The sequence below is a fragment of the Cygnus olor genome, chromosome 4 (genome assembly GCF_009769625.2).
Source record: "Cygnus olor isolate bCygOlo1 chromosome 4, bCygOlo1.pri.v2, whole genome shotgun sequence".
Taxonomy (NCBI): Eukaryota; Metazoa; Chordata; class Aves; order Anseriformes; family Anatidae; genus Cygnus; species Cygnus olor.
Genome location: NC_049172.1, coordinates 17,950,307 through 17,978,291, shown reverse-complemented (window position 1 = coordinate 17,978,291; position 27,985 = coordinate 17,950,307). Strand labels below are relative to the sequence as shown.

At 37.8% G+C, this 27,985-nt stretch overlaps 1 protein-coding gene across 1 annotated transcript in view; it reads right to left on the bottom strand.

The window, feature by feature from the left end:
• Positions 1-22,141, bottom strand: part of MICU3 (mitochondrial calcium uptake family member 3) — a 47,705-nt gene extending 25,564 nt beyond the window's left edge. Inside the window, 6 exon segments of the mRNA XM_040555843.1 lie at positions 1,284-1,366; positions 2,792-2,839; positions 6,421-6,499; positions 7,344-7,375; positions 11,625-11,778; positions 21,818-22,141. Of these exon segments, the coding sequence (XP_040411777.1) occupies positions 1,284-1,366; positions 2,792-2,839; positions 6,421-6,499; positions 7,344-7,375; positions 11,625-11,778; positions 21,818-22,105 (684 nt within the window). The 5' untranslated portion in view covers positions 22,106-22,141.
• Between the last annotated feature and the right edge of the window lie 5,844 nt (positions 22,142-27,985).

Genomic DNA, 27,985 nt, shown 5'->3' with positions numbered 1-27,985 from the left:
ATTTACTTTTATTTACACAGACAACATTTATCTACCTTCCTACGTATTTTAGTTTTTCTTACTTTAGATCGAACATTCTGATGTATGGGTTTTGATCTAATTTTTTTTGAAGGGTTACTGACACTAATCCAGCAGAGTTAGGGTCATCTATACAAACTTGTTAAATATGATAGGTGGAGAACAGTGTATCTAATGTTTGAAAAGTCTAATTTCTTCTATCCACTAAGTCTGGTAACAGGAAAAGAGTAAAGAGGAATTTTTAATGACTATCGGTGACCATGACAGAGAAGAAATAAAAAGCAAGATGTGAAGAGGACTATAAAAGCACGCTTATAAAGAAAGATGTAATATCCATCCCTAAGTGTTGCACTTTTTTCCCTCTTTTATGTATGTATTCGATCCTATTTTTACCATAAGTTTCTGAAAGGCAATGCTTCCTGCTACAATTTTCTCTCCCATCCTAGCTCTTGTAATGCATGACCTTCTTTCATTATTTTAACAGTCTATTCCACTAGCTGGTCTGCATAGTCATGAAAGACAACCTTCCCGTCTCCCAGCAAATTAATTCAATGTTTGGAGCTTTTTTTTCCTGGAGGAGATGGTTTTTGGAATCAGCAAATGGAAGGAAATGTACATTTAATATTATAATAGAAAAAATGTTTAGCATGCCAAAATATGCATGTGGCAGCAGCTTCCAAAACAAAAGAGACCTGTTCTGATGGAGCTAGGCCAACAGAAAACAAGTCCTCTTCAGATCTCACTCACTGGCTGTGCATTGCCTCCTTGAAAAAGAGAACTGAAGGAAGTGCAGTGTGTTGAGGACAGTTTCTGTGAAGTTTCCATTTTCTTTAGGTTAGCATAGGTTATTTGGATTGAGCCTTATAGCTTGAGTTGGAAATAATTCAGAAACAGAACACGGGAAGTTAGGGTGCCTTTGTTTTTAATTGTGTTTTTAATTAAATAATTCTACTGATCACTGACATAGCAATATTACTTCAACAGTCTAATTATCTGTGAATGTAGTAGCAATTATAAAGATCCAGAATAAAAACTGGAAGTAAGCTTCAAAAACCCATTATATACAATATACACATGCACTGTAATAAGAAGCTACTATTTACATTACACTTACTGTTTACATTAAATAAGGCAAATAAACCACTCCAGTCAGTGGAGAATGCCTCATGTTCTCATGATTGCTGACATCATCTTAAGTCTCAATCTGGACAAAAAGTGAATTTCAAGATTACATAAGAACATTGAAGGACTGAAAATATACGTACCACTAAGAATTCCTTTTTGTCCACCATCTCATTGCCATCAGTATCAAACATGTTGAAAGCAATTCTAAAACCTGCATGCGGCTCTGCCAAAAAAAAAATCATTTCTTCATTTGCTCAGAAAAAAAACAAAATTCTAAGAAATTATTTTCTTATTACTAAGAAATTATGTCTTTTATAAAAGCCACATCCTTAGCTAATTTAGATTAGTATATTTGTGAACATAGTAAATGCAAATCATAACATCAATATAACAGTATTGTCCATATTATGAAAACATAAGGTATGCTCACAAATGCATAGATTAGGGAAATATACAGTAGAAATAGAACATGAAATATTCAAGAAAAATACATTTCATTAGAGGTTGGTTCAGCAGTTAAAAGAGTGTTGGTTCATAATTAGAGTCCATTTTATTTAATAAAATTGTAGAAAATAAGTTTATGAAAACAGTGTTCTCAAGACACTTTAAAAAGCTTTGCAAAAAAAAAGTACAGGATGCAACTCCTGGTCAAAATGAATGACGTGTTAAAAGAGGCAGAATTTTCTTGTTTACGTGCTTATAGTCATTGAAATTTGAGATCAGGTTAGAGTTTTACATCAGTTCAGAAACACGTTGACTTTGAAGGCAACTGTAAGTGAAGTCTTTGGGCAACATTATGGTGATAATTCACTGCCTTGCAATATGGATGAATTATGGCCAGAGGTTAGTCCAGATAAAGAGATGATGGAAGGATATGCACTGATGTAGCACTTAAGGATTGTACAGGTTTGGGGTAAAGTTCCCGTTCTGTCTGTTTCACAGAAAGTATCCAAGTCATATCTGAATAAAAATCTAATGAATCCAATATAAATGTTTTAATTGTATACAAAGGAAAGACAAAACACTTTGATCCTTCCCAAAAAGCAGCTCTTAAAATATCAGTTGGCATCAGGCTTAGTTTACTCTAGCTATAAGTTCTTCTACTTAGTTTTCACAGGTGGTAGAAGAATAAGTATTCAATTTTGTTAGTGTTTTCTTACATAAATAAACATTTACTTCAGTTTGACAGATTTTCTAAAATGAAACGGTACTGATATCACTATTCCACTGATGCTATCTTTTACACACTAAGAGGTAAAACAAAACAGTAATAATGTATATAACATATATTCTTCTCCCTATATTCAATGTCCTTTATGACTAGTGAATTCAGTACATTCAATTAGAAATTGTATACGAATTTCAAAGAACAAAGCAAGTTTAAGACCTTTACTGGGTTTTAGCTGAAGTGCCTCAGCTTTCTTAATACGCAGTAAAAGATGTTTCTAGAGAATAAATCACTTAAAGCATAACACAGGATTCTGTAGGACAAGACAGGTTCAAATGAATATAAACATGCTTGATACATTTTTTTTTTCGACATTGGGATATGCAGGAGAGGACAAAAAAACATCCCAATGTGTAGCAATACATTTGAAACTTAAGAATTTGTAAGGAAGCATTTTTTTTCTTTCCCCCAAATACTTACTTGTTAAAATACATAAGAGAAATAAATATTCTGTGTAAGATATCACACCTGAAAACAAAAACAGAAAAAAATATGCAAAAATAGTTTTACTTTGGATTCAAATCTTAAACTTGAACATATTAAATCTTTGTACAAGACAGAACATTTTCATACATATGCATGTGTATTCATATTTGTTTGCATGTGACCATATTCAAGCTAGTCATTGATTCATTTGACTAAAATATGGATTTTTTTTTTTTTTTTTTTGCTGTAGAGTATTTTAGGAGATAGATACATTAAATAAGGCAAATAAACTAGACTGTGGAGAATAGCTCATTAAACAGAAGCTGGTTAGATTTTTAGAAGCTATTTAGCTTTCTGAAAACCTCACCAATAATACATGACAACACTCTTTAACAGGAGAACATTTACTCTGAGAACTTTATTAGTGCTTCCTCCTGATGCATACTGTTTGAAAACAGTTCTTGACTTTAATATATGCTTTCTAAGTGCATGTCCTATATTAATTGAAAACTTGGCCTCGTATTACTTATGAAAGTAGTTTGGGCTTTCGAGTTGTCTTTATATGCACACTTTCATAATAATCACCGGAATTTTATACTAAAACTCTTATTAAATGAACGTGTAGAGTTTGTTAAATATTTTCAAAGCCTATTAATGGAACCTGTGCTGTCATCTTCCACATCCAAAAGACCCATAAGGAATACATCCAAGCTTTTCACCTTCTGTTAGATGTCAAAAGGCAATCACAGTATGAAATGGCATTTCCTTTCCTCTTCAGAAATAAAAAAGGCAAAATTAAAGTTAGCGCTGAAGTCAATATCCAAACGGTATGTCTGGTACCATAAGCTGTACTTCCACTTCTTCATCTCTTGGGTAAAAAGATAACCTTGCAGAATGCATATAGTGCAAGTGAAAAAGAACATCCTGCAGTGCACTAAGAACTGGCAACAGTAACCTGCAACTCTACCAAAAGCCTTTAGCTCTAAGAGTCTTCAAGGCTGAGCTACCAAAACTGGTTCCTGATTTCTAACCAATTGATTCTGTTTTATAAAACCCAAAATCTTAAGTCAGTCCACAATATTAGACTATTTCAAAAGCTTAACAAACAAGAACAAAAAAGTATTAGATGCCTGATAGCAGAGATGTCTAACTGCTGCGACTTTCAAAAGTTAGTCTGTCTCCTTCATTTCAGTCCAAGTGAAGTTTGTAAGCACTTTTAAAAAACCCAGTCACACCTTCAGATGCTTAAATATATTCAGTTGAGTTAGACTTTAGAAGATATAATGAACTATGTAAATAGTCATCTGAACTTTTTTCACTGAAACACCTACATAATTCAAACTTAAACACTATATTATCCATATAGATTTCACAATTATTGAACAGATTTAACATCAGCACTTCCAGTGCTGCCAAACTAAGAAACTTCAGCATTTTCAATTAATGCTTATAGCACAAAAAGTTCCATATTAGTTCTGTCCGGAAATAATATTCATGAAGACTTTGTCATTTTTCCAGCTTTGCGGTGAAGATTCCCTGCTTTTAAGAACAGTTGTAAAAATCAACTTAGATACTTCTTCAGCTGCATTCCCAAGTAACACAAAGATGTGAATCAATGTGTGGCTTGAATTTACACAGCACCTTGCTGAAATTCTTTGACAAATGCCTACTTGAGTCTGTTTGGACAAGCAGCTATCAAGAAATCAGATACCTCAAGGTTCTCATTCGGTGATGTAAAACATTCTTTAATAGCCCGTCAATAAATGTAAAAAATGAATTTTTGTTTGTTTGATGACACCTTCTTTGTTGTAGAACGGAGGAAGGAAGTGCAATTGTCAAACAGTCCACCACAGGTATGAAGACAGCAATATAAAAGGCCTTGAAAGCATTCTCTCCTTTTGTTTGTGCTGGTATATTGTAGCTGTAGACAGATAGTTCTGGTTGATTGCTCTGAGTGTTATGGGAGAGAGGCTCTGTACTTTCAACTGAATTGAAAGAAAAGCTTATACCAAGATCAGAAAGAAGAGGTGGAGGTCACTTGAGGGTAAAACAAAAAACTAAGACCTAAGGATGGCTAGCATAAACCTGTGTAGTTTATCTATGGCAAAATATATTGACTTTGGTACTTGCTTCATACTAAAATGTGCATGTTTTAAAGAATATGAGTAAAATAATCTTGAAGTGTTCATATCAGATACTAAATGAGAATGAAGGAGACTTGAATTCTATTCCCATTCATTTCTATTACCTTTCCCATCATCTATTCTTATATTATCTATTAAATGGGATAGCAGAACTCACTTGTTTTGTAAAGTGTACCGAAAAGCTATGTAAGTGCTAAAGTTTATTACCAGTGTTACCAGTTTACTACACCAGTTTTGAGTCCTCTTACTTCTATCAGATTCTGTAGAATTTCACTAACAGAAGACTGGAGTAAAATACTGTTGAATCAAGACTGTCTGTTTTGGAGACATCTTATTACAGACTTAGTAAGCAATATCTAAATACATTTTTATATACTGATAACGTACTGATTTAACAGATTCTGAAGGTGAATAGTCAGCTGTTCTGACTATCCAACTGTCAGCCAAGAGCAAGGAAATCCAATGCAAAAATGTGCCAGTTTCTGCTTCTCCCTGAAGTACTGACTGCAGACTCAGGGCAAAAAAATCTAAATGCAGTTTACAATTCAAGATTCAAGAGATTCAAATCTCTAGAACACGCTAGAGACTTGAGCTTGGGACTCTCCTCTAAAAATAGTGGCTTACTTACTCGTTTAATAAATTTAAGCTGTAGTTGAATTAGACTCATCAAATAAGTGCACACATTTGATTTGAGTTTTGTTGTTAGCATGATTATTTTAAAGATCCAAAAAGCGTCTTTATTTTATAGCAACTACTTGTGGCTGCTTTTAGAAATATTTTTAAAGTTCCATCAGCCCTTTACTATTCTGAAAATAAGCAAAAGAATATGGGGGTTATTTACCATAAGTAGCTTTTGCATTTTGGTACACAAGCTAGCAGTTTCTTTTTTTCAATTTTTTTTAAGTGATACAGAATATTAAAGAGGGAAGAAAAAAAAAAAAAAAAAAAGACCTGGACCGTGGCTCTTCCTTTACCAATAAAGTTTTAAAGGCTCAAAAATAGCTTGGTCTGCTCGCTTTAAAGGGATAAACAGAATTTCTGAAACTCTTTCTGTTGTGAAGAAAACATTTATTCAATTATATCAGGGACCATCACTGTCTTTATAATCACATTACTGTACCAATTAAAAAAAAGTAAAGACATTTTGCATCTTTTTTAGAACATTCCATATAAGTTCTGTTGTCCGAACTGACAACAGTTCGTCTTCACTGGAAGAAACTGAATGTGAAACAGTCAAACATCAGTTTAACATATACTAAATTACCAGTTCACTTAAGAATATTAGCTGGAAGATGTCACAATTAAAACACTGTAGAGACTAAAGGGAACTTCTGTATTCTTTAAAATGTAGAAAGCAACAATTTTTTTTTTTTAAACTTGATTACATTTTCTGAAAGATTTAAGTATGATATTACTTCAGCCACAATAAATTAATACATATGACAATTTGGTTCAGGAAAATGAGTTCTTATCCCTCACCTTTCTCATTAAGATTACGGAAAAGTTTGGATGATCCTTTCCAAACTGGTGGCGTCTCCATAAGGATCTGATTCAATTCCTAAAAAACAAGATTTGAAAAATAATGAAATTTAGATATTTAAATGAAGATGTTCTCTGATTATGAGTAAATGCTAGGAAATCAACATGAAAGACAAGAAAGGAACTCCATGCAAATCTACCACTTAATTTAACTTCAGTTTATCACGATGACTTTGTAATTACTCAAATACATACATAAATTTTGCATACATGATTAATACAAGAATTGCTCATCTGAGAAAAAATCTGCATGAATACTAAGTGTTTGCAGAATTGGAGAGATACATATAACATATTGTTGCTGAAATTACTCACCATTGCACATGTTCACTGAAGCCAAGGATGAGTCCCCCCTGGATTTCAGTGAGGTTTTGATACAAGCTCTAGGAAATTGTTCTTTTAAAATACTCAACCTAAACTAAAGCAAACTTCACCCATGAATACAAACGTACTTTACTCTCAATACATGGACACTGAAACAGCCTTCTTGCAGTTGTACAAATATAAAAAAACTAAAATGTGAGAGGTACTTCAACATCACAAAAGGTAGAGTGGCATGAGTATTTCAGGCAGCTGTTACACTTAGCCACTAAAGAAACTCAGATACGGGCTGAAGAAGGAACTGACAGAGGTTCGAGAAAGTCAGTAAATGCAACATGACAGGCACAGCTGCTCAAGTATGTTTGAGATTCTGGATTCAAATCAGTCTGAAGTGACAAAAAAGAAGAAATTAAAATTTGTGCATTTTTTTTATAAGGATGAAAACCTTTCTTCTGCAACTACACGTTTACATCATGAAAAAAGGCAGTTGTAGCAAAACATATGGTTATAGGAATTATTCCAGCATAGGAACTATTACCCACCTGCTTTGAAAGGGATCGCCACTTTTTAGCACCTGCAACAGAAAACAAAGTTATGAATATTCCAAATTTAGTTATGTCAATATGGTATCATTAAAATTATACTACATCCACAATCCCTTTTTTCTAGCCAAACAAAAAGTATTTTCCCTACTTTATTAATGAGATAAGTCCTCAGCCTGGTTCAAAAAGTTCTCTTAAACTATTTTTTTCTATTAATAAGATAAACACATACCTAGACTCCTAACTTCAATTCAGACTTACAATTTTTAATCAAACTCCACTTTAGCATGAGAAAATACATTCTTCTCCTAAACACATCATTAAAGCATTAAACTGGAAATAGTGAGCATTTGTGTTAACTTACGGTATCAATGAATAGTCTGAACCATCATTTAGCAGCACTAGTATTACAATTTCGACTGTAAAGGAAACCTAGATTCTGGCCCCTGCTTCAGTTCACTAGCCATATATTTTAAAGCAAATACATAGAAAAAAATCCTTGAAACAACATCAGAAGCTAGGACTCCTTTCAGCTATTCCTAAGAACTTCTTTACTTAGGAAGAACTTCTTTACTGAAAGGGTTGTTAGGCATTGGAATAGGCTGCCCACGGAAGTGGTTGAGTCACCATCCCTGGAGGTCTTTAAGAGACGTTTAGATGTACAGCTTAGTGATATGGTTTAGTGGAGGACTTGTTAGTGTTAGGTCGGAGGTTGGACTAGGTGATCTTGGAGGTCTCTTCCAACCTAGATGATTCTGTGATTAGATTCATGCCCCCTTTTAGAGCCTCTGTTGAGCTGATTTTTTTGTAAGCAATTTTAACAAAGAAGCTGAAGAGTTCAGAACTGAAATTGCTCATTAAACCTGAAAACTCATAATGAATAAGACTGAACAGATGCTTTCTTCCTGAAGCCTTAAAATGAAAGAATCCAGGAGCAGATGATACTGGCATTTGACAACAGTTGTCTACAATCACCTAAGAATTCAGAACTTGATGTTCATTGCCACCCTCTCAAGACAAACCTTTGCACACATTCAGTATTAAGATAAAGCACTGCAAATATCAGAATTTACAAAGGTACAAGAAATTGATTATGTGGTCAAATACTTATCTTCTTGGTTAGTAAAGGCTAATTTTTATAGAGCAAAACACCCTCTGGTACTAGAAAACCCTTTCTCATGGTGGTGTCCATGCTTCATTAAATAACAACCAGGACACAGAAGCTACTCACTGTGGTCTCTTACTGGTTCGTGCTACGACACTGACTGAAATTTTAGTTCTACGACTCAGCAATAGCACTAAGAGTGTCTGCAAATCCCCCTGCAAATATGGTGGGGTTATATCACGCAACAACATAACGTGAGCCAACTTTTTCATATACTTTTCAGTTTAATTATTTAATGTCAATTAAAGCTTTGTCTCAAAATGCTAAAACAACCTCCTTTACCACATAAATTGCTGTATGTTTATGCCTACCATAAAAAATGGGGAATAATTATATCTGGCTTTCCAGTCAGATAATTTCTCATGTTAGATATAGATTTATCCTTCTAGACAAGCAAGTGAAGTTTTCTGTCTATATACATACTTCTTACAGCTCAGTATTAAGCTGAAGTTTTTATAGTTATCAAGAGCTTTTTAGCAAAACAAAGTATTTCCTCTTCTTTTAATTGACTTTCTGAACGTATAAACACATATTCAGATGGTAAAAATGTATCAAGCATGACTATTAAGATATATTTTCCCAAATGAAAGCCTTCACCTTAAAGGCAGCAGCAGAAAGTTAATTATACCATTTATTTCATATTTGACTCCAGCTGCCTGGAGTCAAAAGTTACATTTTATAAAAGAAAAATATACTCTTACCATATTAGTTAGTGTTTAATCAAAAAAAGGAAGTGAACACCCTCTTGACTTTTGTAGGGTTTACAAGATTTCCAAAGTAAATCAATCACAATAGACGCATTCACTCCATCAAAAATCTCATTCAGGTCTAGTATCATTAGCTTTTCTATAAAGCAGACACAAAGAGCTACTATTATTACTCTTCAAAGGGTGGTTTTGCTTTCTGACAATATTCAAGACCTTTATAGTCTTCATCCATAAAAAAAAATTAAGCATATGTTCTTCTTTTATGCAAAATATAGACACTGTGGTATGTTGGCCTGCACGGACCCTGCTATTTATAGTTTCAAACAAAACTAAAATGATCCAAAATTACAAAATATTTCTAGCAGGTATTATTTTATTCAGAAAAATACTTTATTTAAACTTACTTCCTTTAGGAGAGCATAAGAAGACAGATAATTAAGATGTGCAAACTGACAAAGCAGTATAAAGATAAAAACTAAACATTCAAAGATCAGAAGCTGGAAATGGTAATAAGTACATGTCATTTACTTCATTTATTACTTCCTATTTGTCAGCCTTCTGTCCAAGAAGTCAGCCCAGTTCTGCCTAAGTATCATAGATGACTTCCACCATAATGAAGACATCCACTTCTACTTAGTTGCAGCCTCCTACACCATCCCTTCAAATAATTATCTTAGTCATGTAATCTATAAAACTAGTGTATAAAACTTAAAGGCATGCAGGTTAGTTTTGTCTTCAGTCTCTGAGATCAACTGGATACATGGGAAGGATTTTGATACAAGCAAGGTTTTTTACACTCAACTCAGAAGGGTTCTGCACTGTTTGAGTTCCTGATCTCTTCTCTTTTGACATGAGATGAACAGAATATCCTTGTAAGCTTAACACTTTTATTTTTTAAACATCTGAATACTTGCAGTGACGGAGGAAGAAACCTAAATTTAATTAACATGAAAAAGTCTTACAGGTGTACCACATATGCAGTGTAGACAGACTAGTCAAAACATCGTAAACTGAATTTAAAACAAAGTGGATTATTTAACTGATGGCCAGTGAATGACACAAATACTCCATAGACATAGATGACTACGCTATGGGACGCACTGCCAATGGAAAAGCTGTTGAAACCCACTTTCGCAGTGACAAAAAAAAAAAAAAAGGATGACCTGGAGATCTGGGTAAAGAAAGCAGATCCAACATGCTGATGCGTAATTATATTATTTTTTTTGTGATAAGGAATCTGCTTTCTCTGTTTCAAATGGAAAGCAAAAAAGGGAATGAAGATTTGCTTCCTGCTAAGTGCTTCAAAGTTTTGCAAGTTTTCACTACCTGAGCTCTACTTCTGTCTTCACTGTTACGAGATTACATCTTTATTCAAATGTTATGGAAGTTTTGATCATGGATGTGCCATGCTGGCTTCTTTCCTCTTTGTTTCATTACAGTTAACATAACAATGGGGAAAAATCTGCAGAGAGCTTTAAACTCTCCTTGACTATTTTACCTGCTTTTGACTGCTCTCTATATTAGCTTTGTGGTATAGATCTTTCTTCCTGAAGTCTACGGTAAGGTATTATACATGTCACACCTGAGCAGAGATGCTCTCATTTCTCAGTTGTGTGCTGCTACCAATGCCCTGCAAACATGAGGGCCATGAAGTCATATTGGAGCAGCAATGGATTGTAACATTCACTTACTGCTTGGTCACTCTTTGATATTTAAAGCAAAAATTTTAGAAAAAGTGAAATGAAGTTGTTAGTTTATTTTTCATCAACTTAATTAACAAGCAGCGCTAGAAAGTGTAGAAAGTAGATTCCCCGAAGGACTGAAACTCCTGCCCAAAGAATGTTATTTAGAAAACCATGACATGGTTATAGAATCTCTGTAGAGCAAAACCAACCAAACAACAAAAAACAACCCCCCTCCCCAACAAAAATGATACCAGATGACAATTTAAGATTGCAAAAATTGCAAACCAATGCTATCCTAAACTATTTAGAATACTGGATTCTTGCCTGCCTATTTACACAGAAAGTACACAGAGAAGGAGGTAAGAGTTTTACAGCAATACTGGTCTGCTTGGAAAGGAACCAGAACTGTAACTGTGTCAATGCAAAAGGTAAACATGAATTTGTGTTTCATGCCCATTAAGGTGTGTGTGACGTCTAAGGTAAGAATGTTTAGATAAAGTTTTCTGAGGGAATAAAGAAAAAAAAGTATACAGATGTTTACAATCTAGTAGAAATCAGGATGCCATCTGCATGCATTTGGATACCATTAAAAATAAAATTCTGGAAGTTTCAGCATCTTTTCACCACAATCAGAAACAACAGTAGTAATCAAAACTAAGAGGAAAAATAACATAAACCACTGTCATTTCCCAAGTAATTTTAGCAATATAAAAATCCTGCTTACATTTGGGTTCATCATTTGTGACAGCCTGAATGAAGTCATATGGAGTCATATACAGCTGTCCTTCAAATTCTAAACTGGCAAACCTACGAAACCGTTGCTCCCGAGGTGTCGCATAAAGGTGCAAATCTTCAAGGTCTGATCTGCTTTCTGTAACCTTCGAAGACAGAAGGAAATAATTTTAACGTACAAAAAGTATTGTTTTACAATTGCCACTGCCATTCACTATATAGAAACTGCAAATGTAAAGGTGATAATTCATAAAGTCAAATCCAACCAAATAGTTTTGTACAGTAAGAGTTGAAATTAGGATTTCACTGCTATCATTTTCAGTCTTCTACAATTTTAACAATAAATCTTCGTGCACTGAAATTGTTGACACTACTCAAGCTCAAGGGGGGGGGGGAGGAGAAGTTAGGCTCATGAATCAGAGAAAGGAGGACAATTTTAACTCCAAGAAGTCAGTGTAACTGGAGCAGTCAGACTTTAAATGACTCTGTTAAAATTATTTCAGTTGTCTGACATTTCCAGAAGAAAATTGAAAACTTTTTTTTAAATTGCTTTTTCATGTAGAATGCAGCTGTTGACAGTAATAGGCAAAACACCTCCATAACACCATTTACACAACACAAACCTTCTATGATTATTGCTATTTCAAGTATCTACTGCAATAAAAGCTATCATACTCAGGGAACAGAATAAGAACAGAATTACTCCTCCAGAGCTACAGAAGTATTATATGGCATGGAGTTCATAAAACCCATGAGAGGTTTATAGATATTGGCCAATTCTGTTATGTTCATCATCCCACTATTTTTAAACTTAGTAGTACAAAGCTGTAAATATTCTAAATTGTTATATCTTTATTTTATACTGTCAAAGTTTAAAACAGAAAATATACTACTACTAACTGAAAACTTTTTTTTTCTAACCTCAAAGCCAGGCAAACTCCTCCGTGGAATCAATAACTTGAAGAAACTGCATGTTTCTTGAACGTGTTTTCAGAGATGAAAAAGATAAAATCTAGACTGCTTCATAAAAGGAAAAGAAAGGATATACCTAAATCCATTTCATATATAGGAGTCTTAGTACTTGGATATTTTACCTAGGACATTTTAGCCTGCCTTCTAGAAGGAAAAAAAGACTACTGAGTACATAGTTCTCTTTCTGGACTGTCTCTAGTCCCTCTGAAATTATTGTGTCTACAGGGGGAGAAGGAAAAGGGAAACAAATTTAGTTTCAATGGCAAAAAACTGTCACAGAAATTAATTATAATAGAAATGCTTATACATTCATTTAATTTTTAGTAGACTGCTCTCTATATAAATATTCTATACTTCTGACTGAGAATCAGTCTTCCATGTTTTATCTTTTTCAAATGATTACTCAGTTAAATGTGACCAATAAAAAATATTCTAACAACCAGACCTACAAACTCATTTTAGAATGACACACTCATATAATCACAAGATTGGTTTGGAAGGGACCTTAAAGACCATCCAGTTCCAACCCCCTGCCATGAGCAGGGACACCTCCCACTACATCACGTTGCCCAAAGCCCCATCCAACCTGGGCTTGAGCACTTCCAGGGATGGGGCATCCACAGTTTCTCTGGGCAACCTGTGCCAGCGCCTCACCACCCTCTGAGTAAAGAATTTCTTCCTTATATCTAATCCAAATCCCTTTTAGTTTAAAGCTGTTACCCGCTGCCCTATCACTACACCCCCTGACAAGGAGTCCCTGCCCAGCTTTCTTGTAGGCTGCCCTTTAGGTACTGGAAAGCCTCTAAGGTCTCCCTGGAGGGGAAAAAAAAAAAAAAATGAATTCTCTTCTGACATATCCATATTCAAGCCAAAATATTTATGTGCTATTGCTGTTTGAATATAGTCTTAGTGATCCTTCTACAGTCCAGTGGCATTCAAGGTATGCCTTCATGTGGGATTTACACAACACAATTGTTTTGGTAGAGCTTGTAGTGACATAACTGATTATCTTTGTATTTGAAGTTTAATAATCTTTTTTTTTTTGATACATATGTTATTTTATGACTGTTACAAACATGCTTTTGAATAAACACAGGTTGTAAGCATGAGTAATATAGCAGTACCTCTGCAAAGTCAACTTTCAGGAAAGAAACTGCTTCAAGGCCATATTACACGCACAGTATGTGTAATCAATTGTAATCAATCATGCATAATCAGAAGAATCTGTAGGTAATATATCATTCAAGAAATATCATCTCACCTTGACTGTTAAGATTTGGAGAGCATGTTGAGTTTCTTTGTTCTCAAGAAACTCACACCATCTCAGGTACTGCTGCTTAGTATTTCCCTCAAGACACTTAAAAAAGCATTTGCAAAATTCTCAGGCATATCTTAACATTACCTTAAGTACCCTACACTAATATAAAACAACATATTGCAAACATGGAATTTTTAAGACACGCTTAGACTTAATTCATGCCAGTACTCCGGTCTCCAAAATCTTAGTTTCCACTTCACTTTCACCAGTCGACATTTCCCCTTTGGCTAAATATCAGTGCCAGTATTTTACACTTTGGCTAAAAGTCATTGTAATCCAATATAAATACTGCTGGCCACCATTAAGAGCCATACCTCTCAATACCCTGCACGCCCTTAGTCTGGCACTTAAATGCTCTATTTGCTAAATGTCAAACTGGATAAGAGCACTGATCTGAAAATTTTTTGTTTTCGTGGTGTTATTTCTTAGCCAGATAAAATCCTGGATCTATCCCCAAAGCACAGTATTTGTTCCAAAACCTAGGCCGCAGGAATTTGTAGCTTATGGAAAAGAAAGTTTCACCTATTCCAGCAGAAACCTGCACCTACTTCAGGTTAGCACGGTGGGGAAATTACAGGTTTAAGCATAATTTTAGTCTAAGGAATAAAAATACCACTTTATTATGAACTTTGTGGCTTCACCTGAAAGATTCAGAACAAGCTGTTTATGCTACTGATTTAACATGAACTCAAGCAAATGTATACAGGGCTTAACTTACGTGTGTCAGATCACTGGACTCATCTATCACGTGTCCAAGTGTCTAGGCAGGGTTTGGCTGCAGAAGACTCTAGGCACAAGCATTAGTAAACCGCCAAGTAAAACCATCTATGGGAATAATATTATTTTTTTCCTGATTTCCTGTTGAAAGCTTTCCTTCTTCTATTACTGCTTATTAATTCATGAAACTTACTTGCATTGAATCTGTAATTGTTAGGAACTACTTAATATGCTAATTAAAAAGTCAAGACATCCTAAAATGTTACCTCAACCCATACCTTTACAGGCATTCACTTAGGAATTCTCAACCTGTAATTACAATGTCTCCTCCATATATCCTCCCCAACTTTAGCAGATTATAATCCAGTGAGGCAAGTATGAGAATTTTCATGACACCGTGATTTGCCCCCAATTGATTTATTTGATATTTTCGCCCAGGTTAGGCAATCTTGTTGTAACAGCACTAGTATCAAATCCGATGGACGCAGGAATGAGACACAGAGAGTAGATACTAAATACCTCAGGAAAGGTACTGTTAGTGAGGGAGTGAATAGTATTCGGTAAGATTCCAATTTCTATTTGAAGTTTCATGAGCTTATCCAGACTAAATCTCTCTGTAATTACCAACAATCTTCAAAAAAAAAACTTTCATGAAAGTACATCTCTTTGACAAACAAAAGAGGGAAGATTTTTTTTTATGCTTCTGTTTACTAATCCTCTGGGCAATCCTACCTACAAACTACAATGATCTCGCATCGTGTTATGGTTCTTTTGAAAACTGGACATGGTAATTCCCTTCGAGCAGAACGTCACGAACCTCCCGGTAGCAGTATTATCTTAATTTTAAGCATAGCAGGTTAGTTCCTGTTTATCTGTACACATATAGCAATCTACTTCACTGAACTCGCTGGAAAAAGGTGGCTGACACCAAGAATCCAGGTGATGGCCATAATTCCCATCCTTCCACCTCACAACTGATCAAGTAGACGCCAAGGGGGGAGACTGAGGCTCAGCAGCTCTCACAAACCATGTCTTATCTTCTCCCTGTTCCCACAAAAGCCTAAGCACTAAGAGTTGTAAACAGTTTGTGCCTCTCATCCTTCCGCCCTTCCCCTTTCTAACTCCAGTGCATCTTTGTTAAGGTCGCTCAGCATTTTTAAGTCAATCAGCTCTGAATGCATTCCATGCAGCATCTCTTTTAGAGTGATACCCCCCTGTATTATCTCCCTTAAATCACAGCAAAAACTTAACTGAAGGAAATCTAGGCTGTCTATCAAGCAAAATTACTGTCCCAAACTCACTCCCATTTTGTATTCATAGCTCACATGCTGTGTCTGCCAGCACAGCCAAGTCAAACAGCCCCAAAAGTCCAGTGCTCTCACCAAAGATTTCCATGTATTACTCCAACTGCCTTAAGGCATGGTTTCATCTCCATTTCTAGTCCCACATTTGTCTTACTGGCTCTCTTACCTCACTGATATGATGTCTGAATTTGGTATAATGTGAATTAACCTGGATGGTTATAGTGAAATCCATGCAGTAACTCTACACTGCCGTAAGATGGCCTAACGCAGGACACAAGCTCACACAGTGACATCAAGGTAATTAAAACTGCAGTAGTTATGACCTCAAATTATTTGAAAATATCAATAAATGGTAATGATACTGCTCAGGGTCTGCAGAAGTAAGGTGCAAAAGATAAAACATGAAATCACTACTCGTCCTCTTATAAAACAGAGAAGAAACGTCCTTTGCCAAGTGTTAGTCATAGAACGTTAAGTCAGTAATTCTGAAGTTTTATTCTGTGGCCAAAGATCTATTTTTTCCATAGAGACAAGCTTAAATGCCAGAGACAGGATTTTTCTTTGAAAATTTGAAAAACTGGTGCCTACAAGCAGAAGTAACCCAAAAGAATCTATTATCAAAACCCATAACAATGCTTCAACTTTCAGATCCTAAGAATATCTAAATTAATGCAAAATATTTTACGAAACATGAAAAAAACATACACACTGTGTGTACATGTATATGAAGTGAATGGCTCCAACAGTATCATAAAAAACACACGTTTGTTGTGTTCCAAGTCAAATCAGTGTTCTTTTGCTTTTCCCAACTGACATAAAGGTGAGACTATTTTAGTTAAAGAAGCCAACATTTGCTACTAAAAGTACCTTTTGCTTGCAGACAAAAATATGTTATGTTACAGTAGTTTAATCTTTAATTTATTTCAAGTGAGTGAGTTTCTTTGAATTTTTGCTTGCAAAGTAATCTGTCTTCCATCAATGAGAATCTGTGCAAATTATTAAAATAAAAAGGTTTTCAAAGCAATGCTGCTCCTTACTTCCTTCACTTATATTTGACTTCAGGCTTATTTAATACGCTCCCATGTAGATAAAAGTAGCACAATTTTGTTTTCATGCTGGGTGGCCAAAAGGTTAAACGTCAAGTTCCCAGTGTGGGGAAAATCCCAAAACAGTCAAAATTGTTTTGATGCTTAGTGAAGTTATATTTCTAGCAACTACTTAGATGTAGCACAGCCAACAATTTTGTTAGTTGATCTCTTTTCTCTGAGGTAAGGACAATATTATATTAAAATATTTACAAGCATAGGAAGCTGGAATGTGTTTAAAATGCTGTAAAAAGGGCCCTGTTCAAATACAATTCCGTTACAGGAAATTCTTGGGGTAACAATGTTTATCTATAAGCACAGCTATTCCAGAAATCCTCCAAAATAAATATTACACTGACATATTCTCCAACAGTCCGTCTTACATAAGTTTGACACGCAGATTACTTGAACTTTAGCAGTTCTTCCAGAAGATTCAGTCTGCATGTATACGCTGCTATACACGTCCATATGGTTCGCTGCGTGCGAGACTGAAACATGCTGGATCTGTCTATCCCAAGCATGTATCATCCCTTTTTAACATCCTGAGGAACACAGAAGTAATGCTGAGAGGAAAATGTTCCTATTCCTTCAACAAGGCTCTGCTACAGCTGGCTGGCAAGCACTATCCCTCGCAGGGTGATTACACAGTGAAGAGCATCATACGTTATCAGCCAACATGCAAACCACTTTCCTACATTCGGCAATTGACCTGCTACGTGAAATGCACAAGGCATGTGGAAAACGGTTAACTACAAGTGATCCTTGTGAAAATGATCCCTCATGCATCTCTTCAAGCAGCATCCTCTTTGAGCAGGCAGAAGAGCCTACTCTCTAGGGGCATTTGCCTTACTTTTTGGAGTTAAACTCTTCTTCATTTCACGGAGTTGGAAATATATGATGTAATCCACTCAGAAATGTGCTGCTACAAATAAACTTGACCTTTTGAGTATTTTCACAAGGAGAAAGAGAGAGTTTCATGGTACTGCTGAGGTAGAAGGAAAAAACCCTCTAGAAACATCCAAAGCATGCAGCTTCCTTCTCCTGGAAAGGAACGTGCCTTCAAGAAACATGATAAGTAAATATTCTGTGTCTGTGTCTCCTCAACTTCCCTTTTAATTCCTAAGTCACCTCTGAAGGAAGTGATTCTCAGCAGCTATTCATAAAAATGTCTGAACATAAGGACCTGGAGTTCACTACCTTTACACGATGACAATACAATTACAGAAGAGATCTCTTTGGGGTGCTAAATATGTCATCATCGGTATTTCCAAGAAAAATTTAATAAGCTGCAGAAATGACACTGGAAGTAAGGAATATGGAAGCAAGGAACTGGAAGACAGATCTTCTGATATCGCATTATTTTCTTCTAGCACTGCTATACTGTGCTGAAAAAGCACGATACACAGCTGTCCTGACAAGGTAAATACTTCATGAACAGAACGTTGTTTGAAATCTTCAGGATAAGGGCTCTTTTGGGTCAATATCATTCTCAGTTGTCAGTACAGAGAATCTATATCAAAATAACTGCTGTTTCAAGGAGTTTTGTATTCTGCATAAGCATCTCCTAGACCCGCAAAGGAGCTACTCCCAGTCCTTACCGAAACCTTCAGGCATGATACCAGCAAGTCTGGGTGCAGAATTTTACTTGATTCTGAAACATTACGTGGAAGTGACCTGGAAATTAAGTGGAAGGCTTTGCAGACTTTGCTAACGAATTCAACAGCAAAACTGTTTGCCACATAATTCGCCCCATGTTGGTGACACGTATCAGAATTCATCTGACTTCTAGCAAAGAGCAACTTCTTATGTGGCTGTACATAAATTCACAAATCTGTTTCTCACCAGGTTTCATTCTGTAAGCATTTCATAGCACAGAAAGATCTGCAGCCCATTCTGACACTCTCTTTCTCCAGGAGACTTTTTTTTTTCCAGTTACTCTCAAATGATGCACCTCATTTCTGAACTGGCCAGGAATGGGGAAGTACCCCCGGCAATATCCACATAATCTTCAGTGTTAGGCCTGCAATCCCAAAACTCTCTTAAGATTGGTTCCATACCAGTAAATACTAGACACCAGGAGTAGGACAAAGCAACTAATTACCAATGTGGGTATGATACTATCATATTCCTAAATATTCCTCTACTACTCCCAAGCATTATTTGCACTGAAGAAAAACAACCTGCAGTGATACTACCTGGGCCAAGTACAACTCTCACAGGCCATGTGAATGTTACCTGGAAGCAGTTGGCCTGCAAGTTGTTCTTGGAAAGTCACAATAAAGTAGGTTAAAAAAAAAAAACACAGACATCTTTTTCAGTATCTAGGGGGACCAGAAACCTATTCTGCCGCCTACTGGAGCTGCCTAGATGAAACAAGGCTATTCTGCCCATTACACTCCCACAAAAAAACACCTCAAGAAATAAAGAAGATGTGGGAATTAAGGACTAGCTACGACTGCCTCATCCATATCTATCTTGAATTCTCTTGACCACTTTTAATATTTAAGTACTTTAATATTTGAATACATTGTGATACTGTCTTCACTTACAAGTTGACAGTGCACTAACCGTTAAAAACTAATTTTTCCATTGTCAATTAAAATTTCAGAATCAATTTTTTTGAATGGAACCAATACATGGGAAGAGATGGATTTTGTGTTGCACACACTAGAATGTTTGAAATCTGTTAAGAATCTCCATCAATTCCATGTTTTGAGGACATGATTTCAGGTTTTGCAAGGGGTGAGCACTTCGATGTCAGGACTGTTCTTTTGAGGGGTTGTTCTAATAAATAAGTTGTGAGCCTATGAAAACCTTCATCCAAAAATACTCATTTTTTTGGATGGAATACTCATTTCCATCTGCTACATGAAGCCCCAGAGATAAGGCAAAAATCATGCAGTGCAATTCCTTCTAGCAGCTACTGTAGTTCACTATAGCACCAGGAAGCAAGAGCAGAGACACCAGCTGCCTCTTACTTCAAACCAAGTAAAATCCAAGTAAAGAATCTTCCAAAAAAATCTTCCAAAATCCAAGTAAAAAGCATCTGGGAAGGGCATCCTGCTGGAAGGAAGATTATCAACAACACACTACCATTGCACAATACGATGAATAACATTCATGGTATTTTATTCACGGAGGTATTTTAGAAGCCTGTAATGAAAGAGCAGGCACAACTCGAGGGCAATCATAAATGGCGCACGGATCACTGACCGAGCTCACGGTCAAACTACTCTTGGTAGCTGAACAGCTAGACCCAGTATCAAACTATGGCATTCCTCTGTTGCCACATGAACCCTTCTGCAGGGCAACAGCCACTGACAGAAAAAGAACAATAATACATTAATTCAAACCAAAACTTTCACACCTATTTGATCCTCATTTTGGGAGGATGGGTGGGGGGGGCAGAATTGAAAGGATGTTCTGTCCCCCGAATGCTGACCACTAAGATCTGCAACTTGAAATCAATGAGAACTCTCATTCAAAATAAAAGATGGAACATAAAGTCAATATATCAGTCTGTGCATTTAGTCTGGCTGCACAAGCTGAGTGGACACATTTCAACTTACTCCTTCAGATTTTATCGTTAACCCAACTGAAACCCAAAATAATTACAACCTCTTTTCTCACAGGCGCACAAAAATAAGCATGTTCATTTTTTCTTTCTTTTTTTTTTTTTCCCTCCCTGGTGTTCGACTCTACAGCATTCAAAAATATTCTGTGTATAGAAAGTAGACACATTTTATTTTACATGTTATTTTATATTGGTTCAAATCTAACCTTAGGTCTGACATCTAAGCTCTACGCTCTGCAACCTCAACACTTTGGAAGTTATGCATGTAAAAATTCATCATTCCAAGTCACACTAAATTTATTGACTTTTCAAGGTTGCAGCAGCCATACTTCCTTCAAAAGAAGTCCCAGAATTAAGACTGGGTAAGTCAAATGATGTAAAGTTCTGTCCAATCAAAATGGCATGAAAGGCTGAAAGAGTTTCTTAGGTCCTCTGTGCCCTGGTACCACACTCAAGATAATGAGTAGATGAGGAATCAACAGTATCTGGCTCCCTTTCCCTTCATACATGATGTTGCCTATAGATACTGCGTTTTGGCTAATAACGAAGGCAAAAGTGCTACCAGCGTTCATAACTGCGCCTAAGGCCTCCAGTGCAAAAATGCAGAGCCCGTGCCCACACATAAGTTAAACTCGATGTAAAGGAAGCGGGCCACTTGCACCACTGATTTTCAGCCTTAGAAGCCATCAGCCTGCCAAACCACCTAACCACGGCTCTTGACATTTTAACAAACCTGTAATTTTTAATGAAAAAACAGACAGACAGACATCACCACCATATGCTAAGCACAGCAACGTGCAGGATTTTCTCCCTATGGGGGGAAACTTCAGTTTCCAAGGGGATGCCAACTCTTCCTAGCCACCCGTGGCCGGCCAGCCACCGCACCTGCCGCATCAGTCCCACTGCCGCGTTTCTTATCAGCGGCAAGCACCAAAGTTCTGCGCAAACCTTGCAGGTTTTGTGCTACCAGCAGCGGTTCCCCTTAGAGAACAATATTTTATAAAAGGAAAAAAGAAGGTGATTAAGAGCGCCGAAGACGCAGGTCGTTCGCAGCAGGAGCCTCCGGGCGCTGGCTGTGCCCAGGAGTGGGACACCCCCGGGGGAGGCAGGGCAGGGCAGGGCAGCCCCCCGCCCTATACATCCCCCTCTTCTCCATCCCCTTCGCTCCGGGACGGGCTTCTGCCGCGGCGGGCAGCGGCCCGGCTCCCAACCTACCGTCTCCTTGGCGGCAGCCGCCACCGGGATGGGCAGCAGCGCCCGGGCTCCGCCCGCCTCGGCAGCTGCCGGCTCCCGAGGGGGCTCCCGCCGCCGCTCGGACAGCCGGTGCCCCGCGTAGCCGGCGACAGCCGCTCCAGCCGCCGCCGCAGCCGCTGCCCAGCCCAGCTCCCGCCGCCCCCGCCTCGTCGCGGCCCCGCCGCCGGCCCACAGCCGCCGGCCGGGCTGGGCGCCGGGCGCGGGGCACAAGCGGCGTCGCCACCTCAGGAGGGTGCGCAGGGCGGCCATGGCCGCGGCTCCGCCCCGCTGACGGGCGCACGGAGCCCCCGAGGGTGAGAAGGGGAAAGCTCGCGAGAAGCGGGGAAGGGGTGGGGAAGCGGCACGACAACGCCCCGCCGCCCCCCCGTCGGTACCGGCCGACCGTGGCAGTCCGACCGCTGTGGTCATAGCGAGGGGTGCTGGAGGGGCAGCCCTGGTCAGCCGCAGGGTTTTGTGCCCGTGGTGGGCTGTGAGCGGGCGGGAGCCCAGAGCCGGGCTGCTCAGGGCGAAGCGGCAGGGTGGTGTGTAGAAAACGCCCTGAGTGGGGACTGAGCTTATTCGTGAGCATTGTGGTGTAGAGTCACGGAATCACAGAATATCCCCAGCTGGAAGAGACCCACAAGGACCCAAAAATCAGACCATGAGTCTGACAGCGGTGTCCAAATGCTTCTTGAACTCTCACAGGCTCAGTACTGTGACCCCTGCCTTGGGGAGCCTGTCCCAGTGCCCGACCACCCTCTGGGTGCAGAACCTTTCCCTAACACCCAGCCTGACCCTCCCCTGTCCCAGCTCCATGCCGTTCCCTCGGGTCCTGTCGCTGTCCCCGGAGAGCAGAGCTCAGCGCCTGCCTCTCCGCTCCCCTCGTGAGAGAGCTGCAGGCCGCCACGAGGCCTCCCCTCAGCCTCCTCTGCTCTGGGCTGAACAAACCGAGGGACCTCAGCCACTCATCATACGTCTTGTCCTCTAGACCCCTCACCATCTTTGTAGCCCTCCTTTGGACACCCTCTAATAGTTGAATGTCCTTAGATTGTGGTGCCCAAAACCACACAGTGCTCAAGGTGAGACTGCACCAGAGGAGAGCAGGACAATCCCTTCTCTTGACTGGCTAGCAATGCTCCAGAGCCTACCTTTTTGTTTTTGTCATTATACTTCTGAGGTCTTCCTTCATAACCCAGCAATATGTCTTTGCAGAAACCTGGAAGCACTAGCTTCAGAGAAGAAAGAGCTTCCAACTATACCTCATTTGCATAACAAGCATGAAGCCTAGACTTGACAACAGCATCAAAATTGTTCACTTTTACTGCTGAGTCAAAAACATCCACTGACCTTAGTTATCCTTACTAAAATGAAGATTGCTGTGAGTCCATCAGTCCCTTAAAACCTACTAATGTCCTGATCCATTTAAAACGTTGGACACTCTTGGGGCATACCAGCTATACAAAGGTCTGCAGCCTGCCGAAACTAAAAATGTGAGGCTTGTTTCAGATGAACTTGAATTAAACGGTGTTGCCTCTGACACATTTAGTGTATCAAGTCATTGTTTTTTAAATTTGTTGGAAGCTGACATTCCATAATTTTTGGAACTGTGCTGTTAAGTGTCCATAGGAGGCACTTGATTACAAGAGGAACAGTTTCTGCAAGTGAAATGTGAAGCAGGGAGCTAAGCGACTAACCATCAAAGAGTAGTGCTGTCATTTAATATTGACTGAGCCATGTAATGTTCCTTTTCTTTGGGTGTTTACTACATTTTTTCCTTGGGACCCAATTTAATTACTTAATTCCCTAAATACGAGTAGGCTAGAAACTATCTGACCTCTCCCTCCAATAACTCTCTCTGTACCTCAGGTTCTCCTCAGAAAAGTGGGATTCTCCCACAACCTTTTCAAGCATTTATACTGATCCTTTCAAAGTGACCTCAGACTTCAGTTTCTCCTACCTTTTTATAACTTCGCATTTTGAGGCCTTCTCATCAGTCCCCGAAGGAAACCACAGACACTTGCCATGTCTGCAGCCTCACCTCTGACAAATTTTCTTGGCCACAGTCAGCCCCCAAGCATAACCAAGTATTAAAGAACAGTTCTTAATAATAAGCATGTACTTTTGTCCCTAGCTGGTGCTGATGGTGCATGAACTTGTCAAGCATTTCATGATGCATCATTCTCCACAGTACAACCTGCATTGCCTCCTACGCTGCATTGAAATTTTGTAAGCTGCATACAGACATTTCAAGTCATTGCACGCCCTATGGCATTTTTTGCAATGGTCAGGTGCAGCCTCATTTTCTTTGTCCTTTAATTGTTATAAGTATGGTCTTCCAGAGTTTCAGCTTTTTTTTTTTCCCCTAAATCTTTGCTGGCTTTGTACGTTACTACGAACAAGATGTGAATGTGTTATGTAATTGTATATGCACGTTTCAGGAAATACATAAACTAAACATTTAAATACGTTTAAGGCATTTATACATTTTCAATTTCTAAGAAAATGTTCAGTAGTTACCATATTCTGTCAAGGGAGAATTACGGCTATATTTGACAACAGGCAATCTGACAGTTCGTACAACTGTATGTATGTCCAAGGTTGATTTACCTCCAAAATAGGTCTGGAAAGGCCAGTATTTGGGGTGAATGATAGTCACTGCATTTCTTTTGATATTTTAGAATACTGTAAGCCAATTCATTAGCCACCACAGTAATTGTGTTGACTTCATTATTCCCATATATTAAAAAGTATTTTTTTTAAATGATTACGGCTTTGTTTATAAGTATATGTGCGTTTACACAGTGAAAGGCTCGTCTCCAGATCTGAACTACATCTCTGTACTAAATGATAAAAGGACAGTATTTAGGTGTCAAGGCAATATTGACACCTAGTTGTCTAGCAAGTTGTCTACTCAAGTATTTTTTTGGCAGTTGCATGACTAAGCATTCAATTTGGAAAGTTTTGTAGAACGTGGCTCTTGGATCTCTTCAGTTCTAGCTGCCTTATTAGGAGACATCATTCAGCAATGGAATTACCTTTTAAAAATAGTCTTGTTTTTTCCATTTTACTGGAAAAGAAATCTTTTGGTCCGCGTAGCGTCCCTAAGTAAATCTGTTTGCTGAATGCCTGATCAGTCACTTAAAACTGTAGACGAGAACCATGAGTTATCTTCCTGATCACATTGTTTCCCTGAAATTGATTTAATGACTTTTCAATAACACCTTTAGGCTAATTTTTTTTTTTTTTCACTTCAGAAAAACCAATACACATCTGTAACTACTTATGTCTGGGTATGTTAGAACTTCCCTGGTGAAGTGTTTGCTTAAGAACAAGAGCACAATTTATTTGTGCAGTAAGTCAAAAACTGTAAGCTGTCTGTGCACATAATCCTATGTGCACAGGTTCAGAAACCATCTAATTTAAGTAAATCTATGTGCTTTTTATTTAGTGATCTGCTTAGAGAACTAATATGAAAGTTGTCAAACAAGACATTTGGATGCTGATATATATGGAAAAGGTCCATTCTCTGTGAATGTAACTGGATGTAAAGGTTCCTCGCTACCTAGGTAGCTCACTTCATAACTTCTCTATCTCATTCCACCTATACGAGAGTTTACCCACAAAAACATGGGCAATAACATCATGAATCTTAAAAAGCTCCAAGAATTTCTGTTTTCACTCAAGAAACAAACAAACAAAAAAATGAAGGTGCCAGAAAGGTAGAACTTAATTTCTATAGGAAAAAGACTTTTTTCAGCATTACTTTTACCTCCTCTGGGTTTTTTCATTAAACATAGATATACTTACACATATATATATATATATGTATACATGCATACATACCTGTAACTACAGCAGTTCAGAAGAAAAGGTTCTGGATGTATTTTAAGTCCAAGCATATTGCATTTTAAAGGTTTTACATCATCAGATTATGACCCTATTTGCACATGCAGCCTTAAAAATTATCTTATTCTTTTTTTTTTCCTAGTAAATCCTGTATAAGAATACACCTTACTTCACTCAGACTTGCAGTACTCCATAATGCTCTCACTGTAGCTTCATCCTGTTCTGCTCTTCTTGTTGAAATCAGCCAACCATGTTTTCTGGTCCCAGACTAGGAATAATCTGGAAATGACCATGATACACAGATGTCTCCAGCTGGACAAATTTCTTCATGTTCTACTCAGTGGTTTTTGTTCCACCCAGTGTTTGCTTTCTTGTGTATTCATGACCCACCTGCCCCCTTTGTTCTGTTAAATGTTATTTTATAATACAAAAACAATTTTATGGCTGGCACGGCACTTCTGTAAAGGTGTTCTGAAATTAATAATGGCACAATACATTGCAGTACGTAAAGTTTTACAAGGTTTTCTGACCAACCTGATATATACATAGAACCCTCTCTCTCTATGCATATGTATACATATCAAAGATTTTGGTGCGTTGCTTTCTCCTTGATAGCCACTAGTTTTTTCCTGTGACAATATGCAATTCTTAGGCAATGTACAGTAATTACATTTTCTATGGAAGCTCCAGCTACTCGCTATGGAAATAAAAACTTGACCACATATGTATTTGTTCAACGACGCTGAAAGTGCAGTCTCTAGGAAGTATACATAACGTTGATTAGATTGCACTGTATACTTTCAGTTCAATAATGCACTCTTGTAAAAACACTCTTCAAAATTATTTAACTTCCCATGGTATAGTCTCAGAAGGTGCATAAAAAAATCTCCAGTGTTATCTTTTCCTGTCACATGACTAGTGCAAACAACAAAAAAATTTCTTATCTTTTTGTTTCTTTTCTTGTACTTTATAAAACAGCATAACCGGTTCAGTGCCCAGACATTAAAGGCTCCACTCGGAACAGATCGGCGTTATATATTCAACTCTACAGAAAATGTTTCCACTATATAACAGGAAAGATTTAGCCATAAGGGTCTTCCAGTGGATGACGGCAGAGGATATTGTTTTCAGAAAAACCCTCCTCCATTGGGTGCCATCTAACCAGAAGAGCCCTCTGCTTGGTAGGGCTTGGGGAGTACTGCTGGGACCCGGGAACATTTTCCATAACAGGGCATCTTTTGGCTCAGAATACACCTCCTATATACTTAGCTGTACCATCCAAGTGCTTGTCCTGCAACTTAGCAGCTGTGATGAGCTAATTACAGTTTGATCTTGACCTACCCGTCATGTCAATAAAAATGCTTGATGCGTGTTTCAAACGTTTCAGGTATATTTGAGTAATCAGCGTACAGGCTACTTGAGAAATAGGTGCCATATAGATTATTCAACTTTGATCTATTTCTTTGATTTAGCACTGCAATTAAGTAGATTTGGTTCAAAGAGAAAGCTCATTGGTTGATGTTTTACACTGATGTGATAATGTTTACACAGATGTGCTTTGAAATCTCGATTATGGTGGATTTTTGGGTCCCACCACATGACAGGCTCCTGTTATCTGAAAGGTAAAATAATATAACATCTATCTGTAACTGCCTTCAGAGCAGGTCTGCCCGTGCTCTCTTCTGAGGTGATTTATCTGATCATTGTATTTAGCATTAGTTTTTTCAGTTTTAAATCCCTCCACAGTAAATCACTTGCTTTAAAGCAGCCTTTTTATAATTCAGGTGCACACAGGGGCAGTACTTAGGACTGCAATGATGAAAAGGTGTAGCGTTACCTGCTTTAAAGCACCTGCCAATTAATTAGCCCTATACTCTCCACAGCAAATAAAGCTAAGCAGTCAAATCCATTTGATCTCCCAGATTTAGACGGTGACTGAAAAGACCACGGAGCAAGACTGAAGAACTAATCTTTCATGATTCTCTACAACTTTTTTGTTTAAATGAAACCTTAGACCGCCAAGCAATTCTCTCAAACTTCTGAGAGAGTTAACTGCAAAAGATCTTTGCGTTTCGTACTTTAAAACCTTGTTTTAATATTGGCAAGGAACTGCATTGTGCATCTTGAATGCTAAGATGAGCCGTGCAGTTTGAGCCCTAAAATTCTTTATATATGATAGAAAAAGCAGCAGAAAAGGCAGAAGTTGAGTTCTTAGTTTTAATACACCATTGCTTTATCACTGCTAGTAATTAATGTGTTCCGCAAATAAATTTGCCTGTGTGAACCATTCTGCTTTTGTGTTGA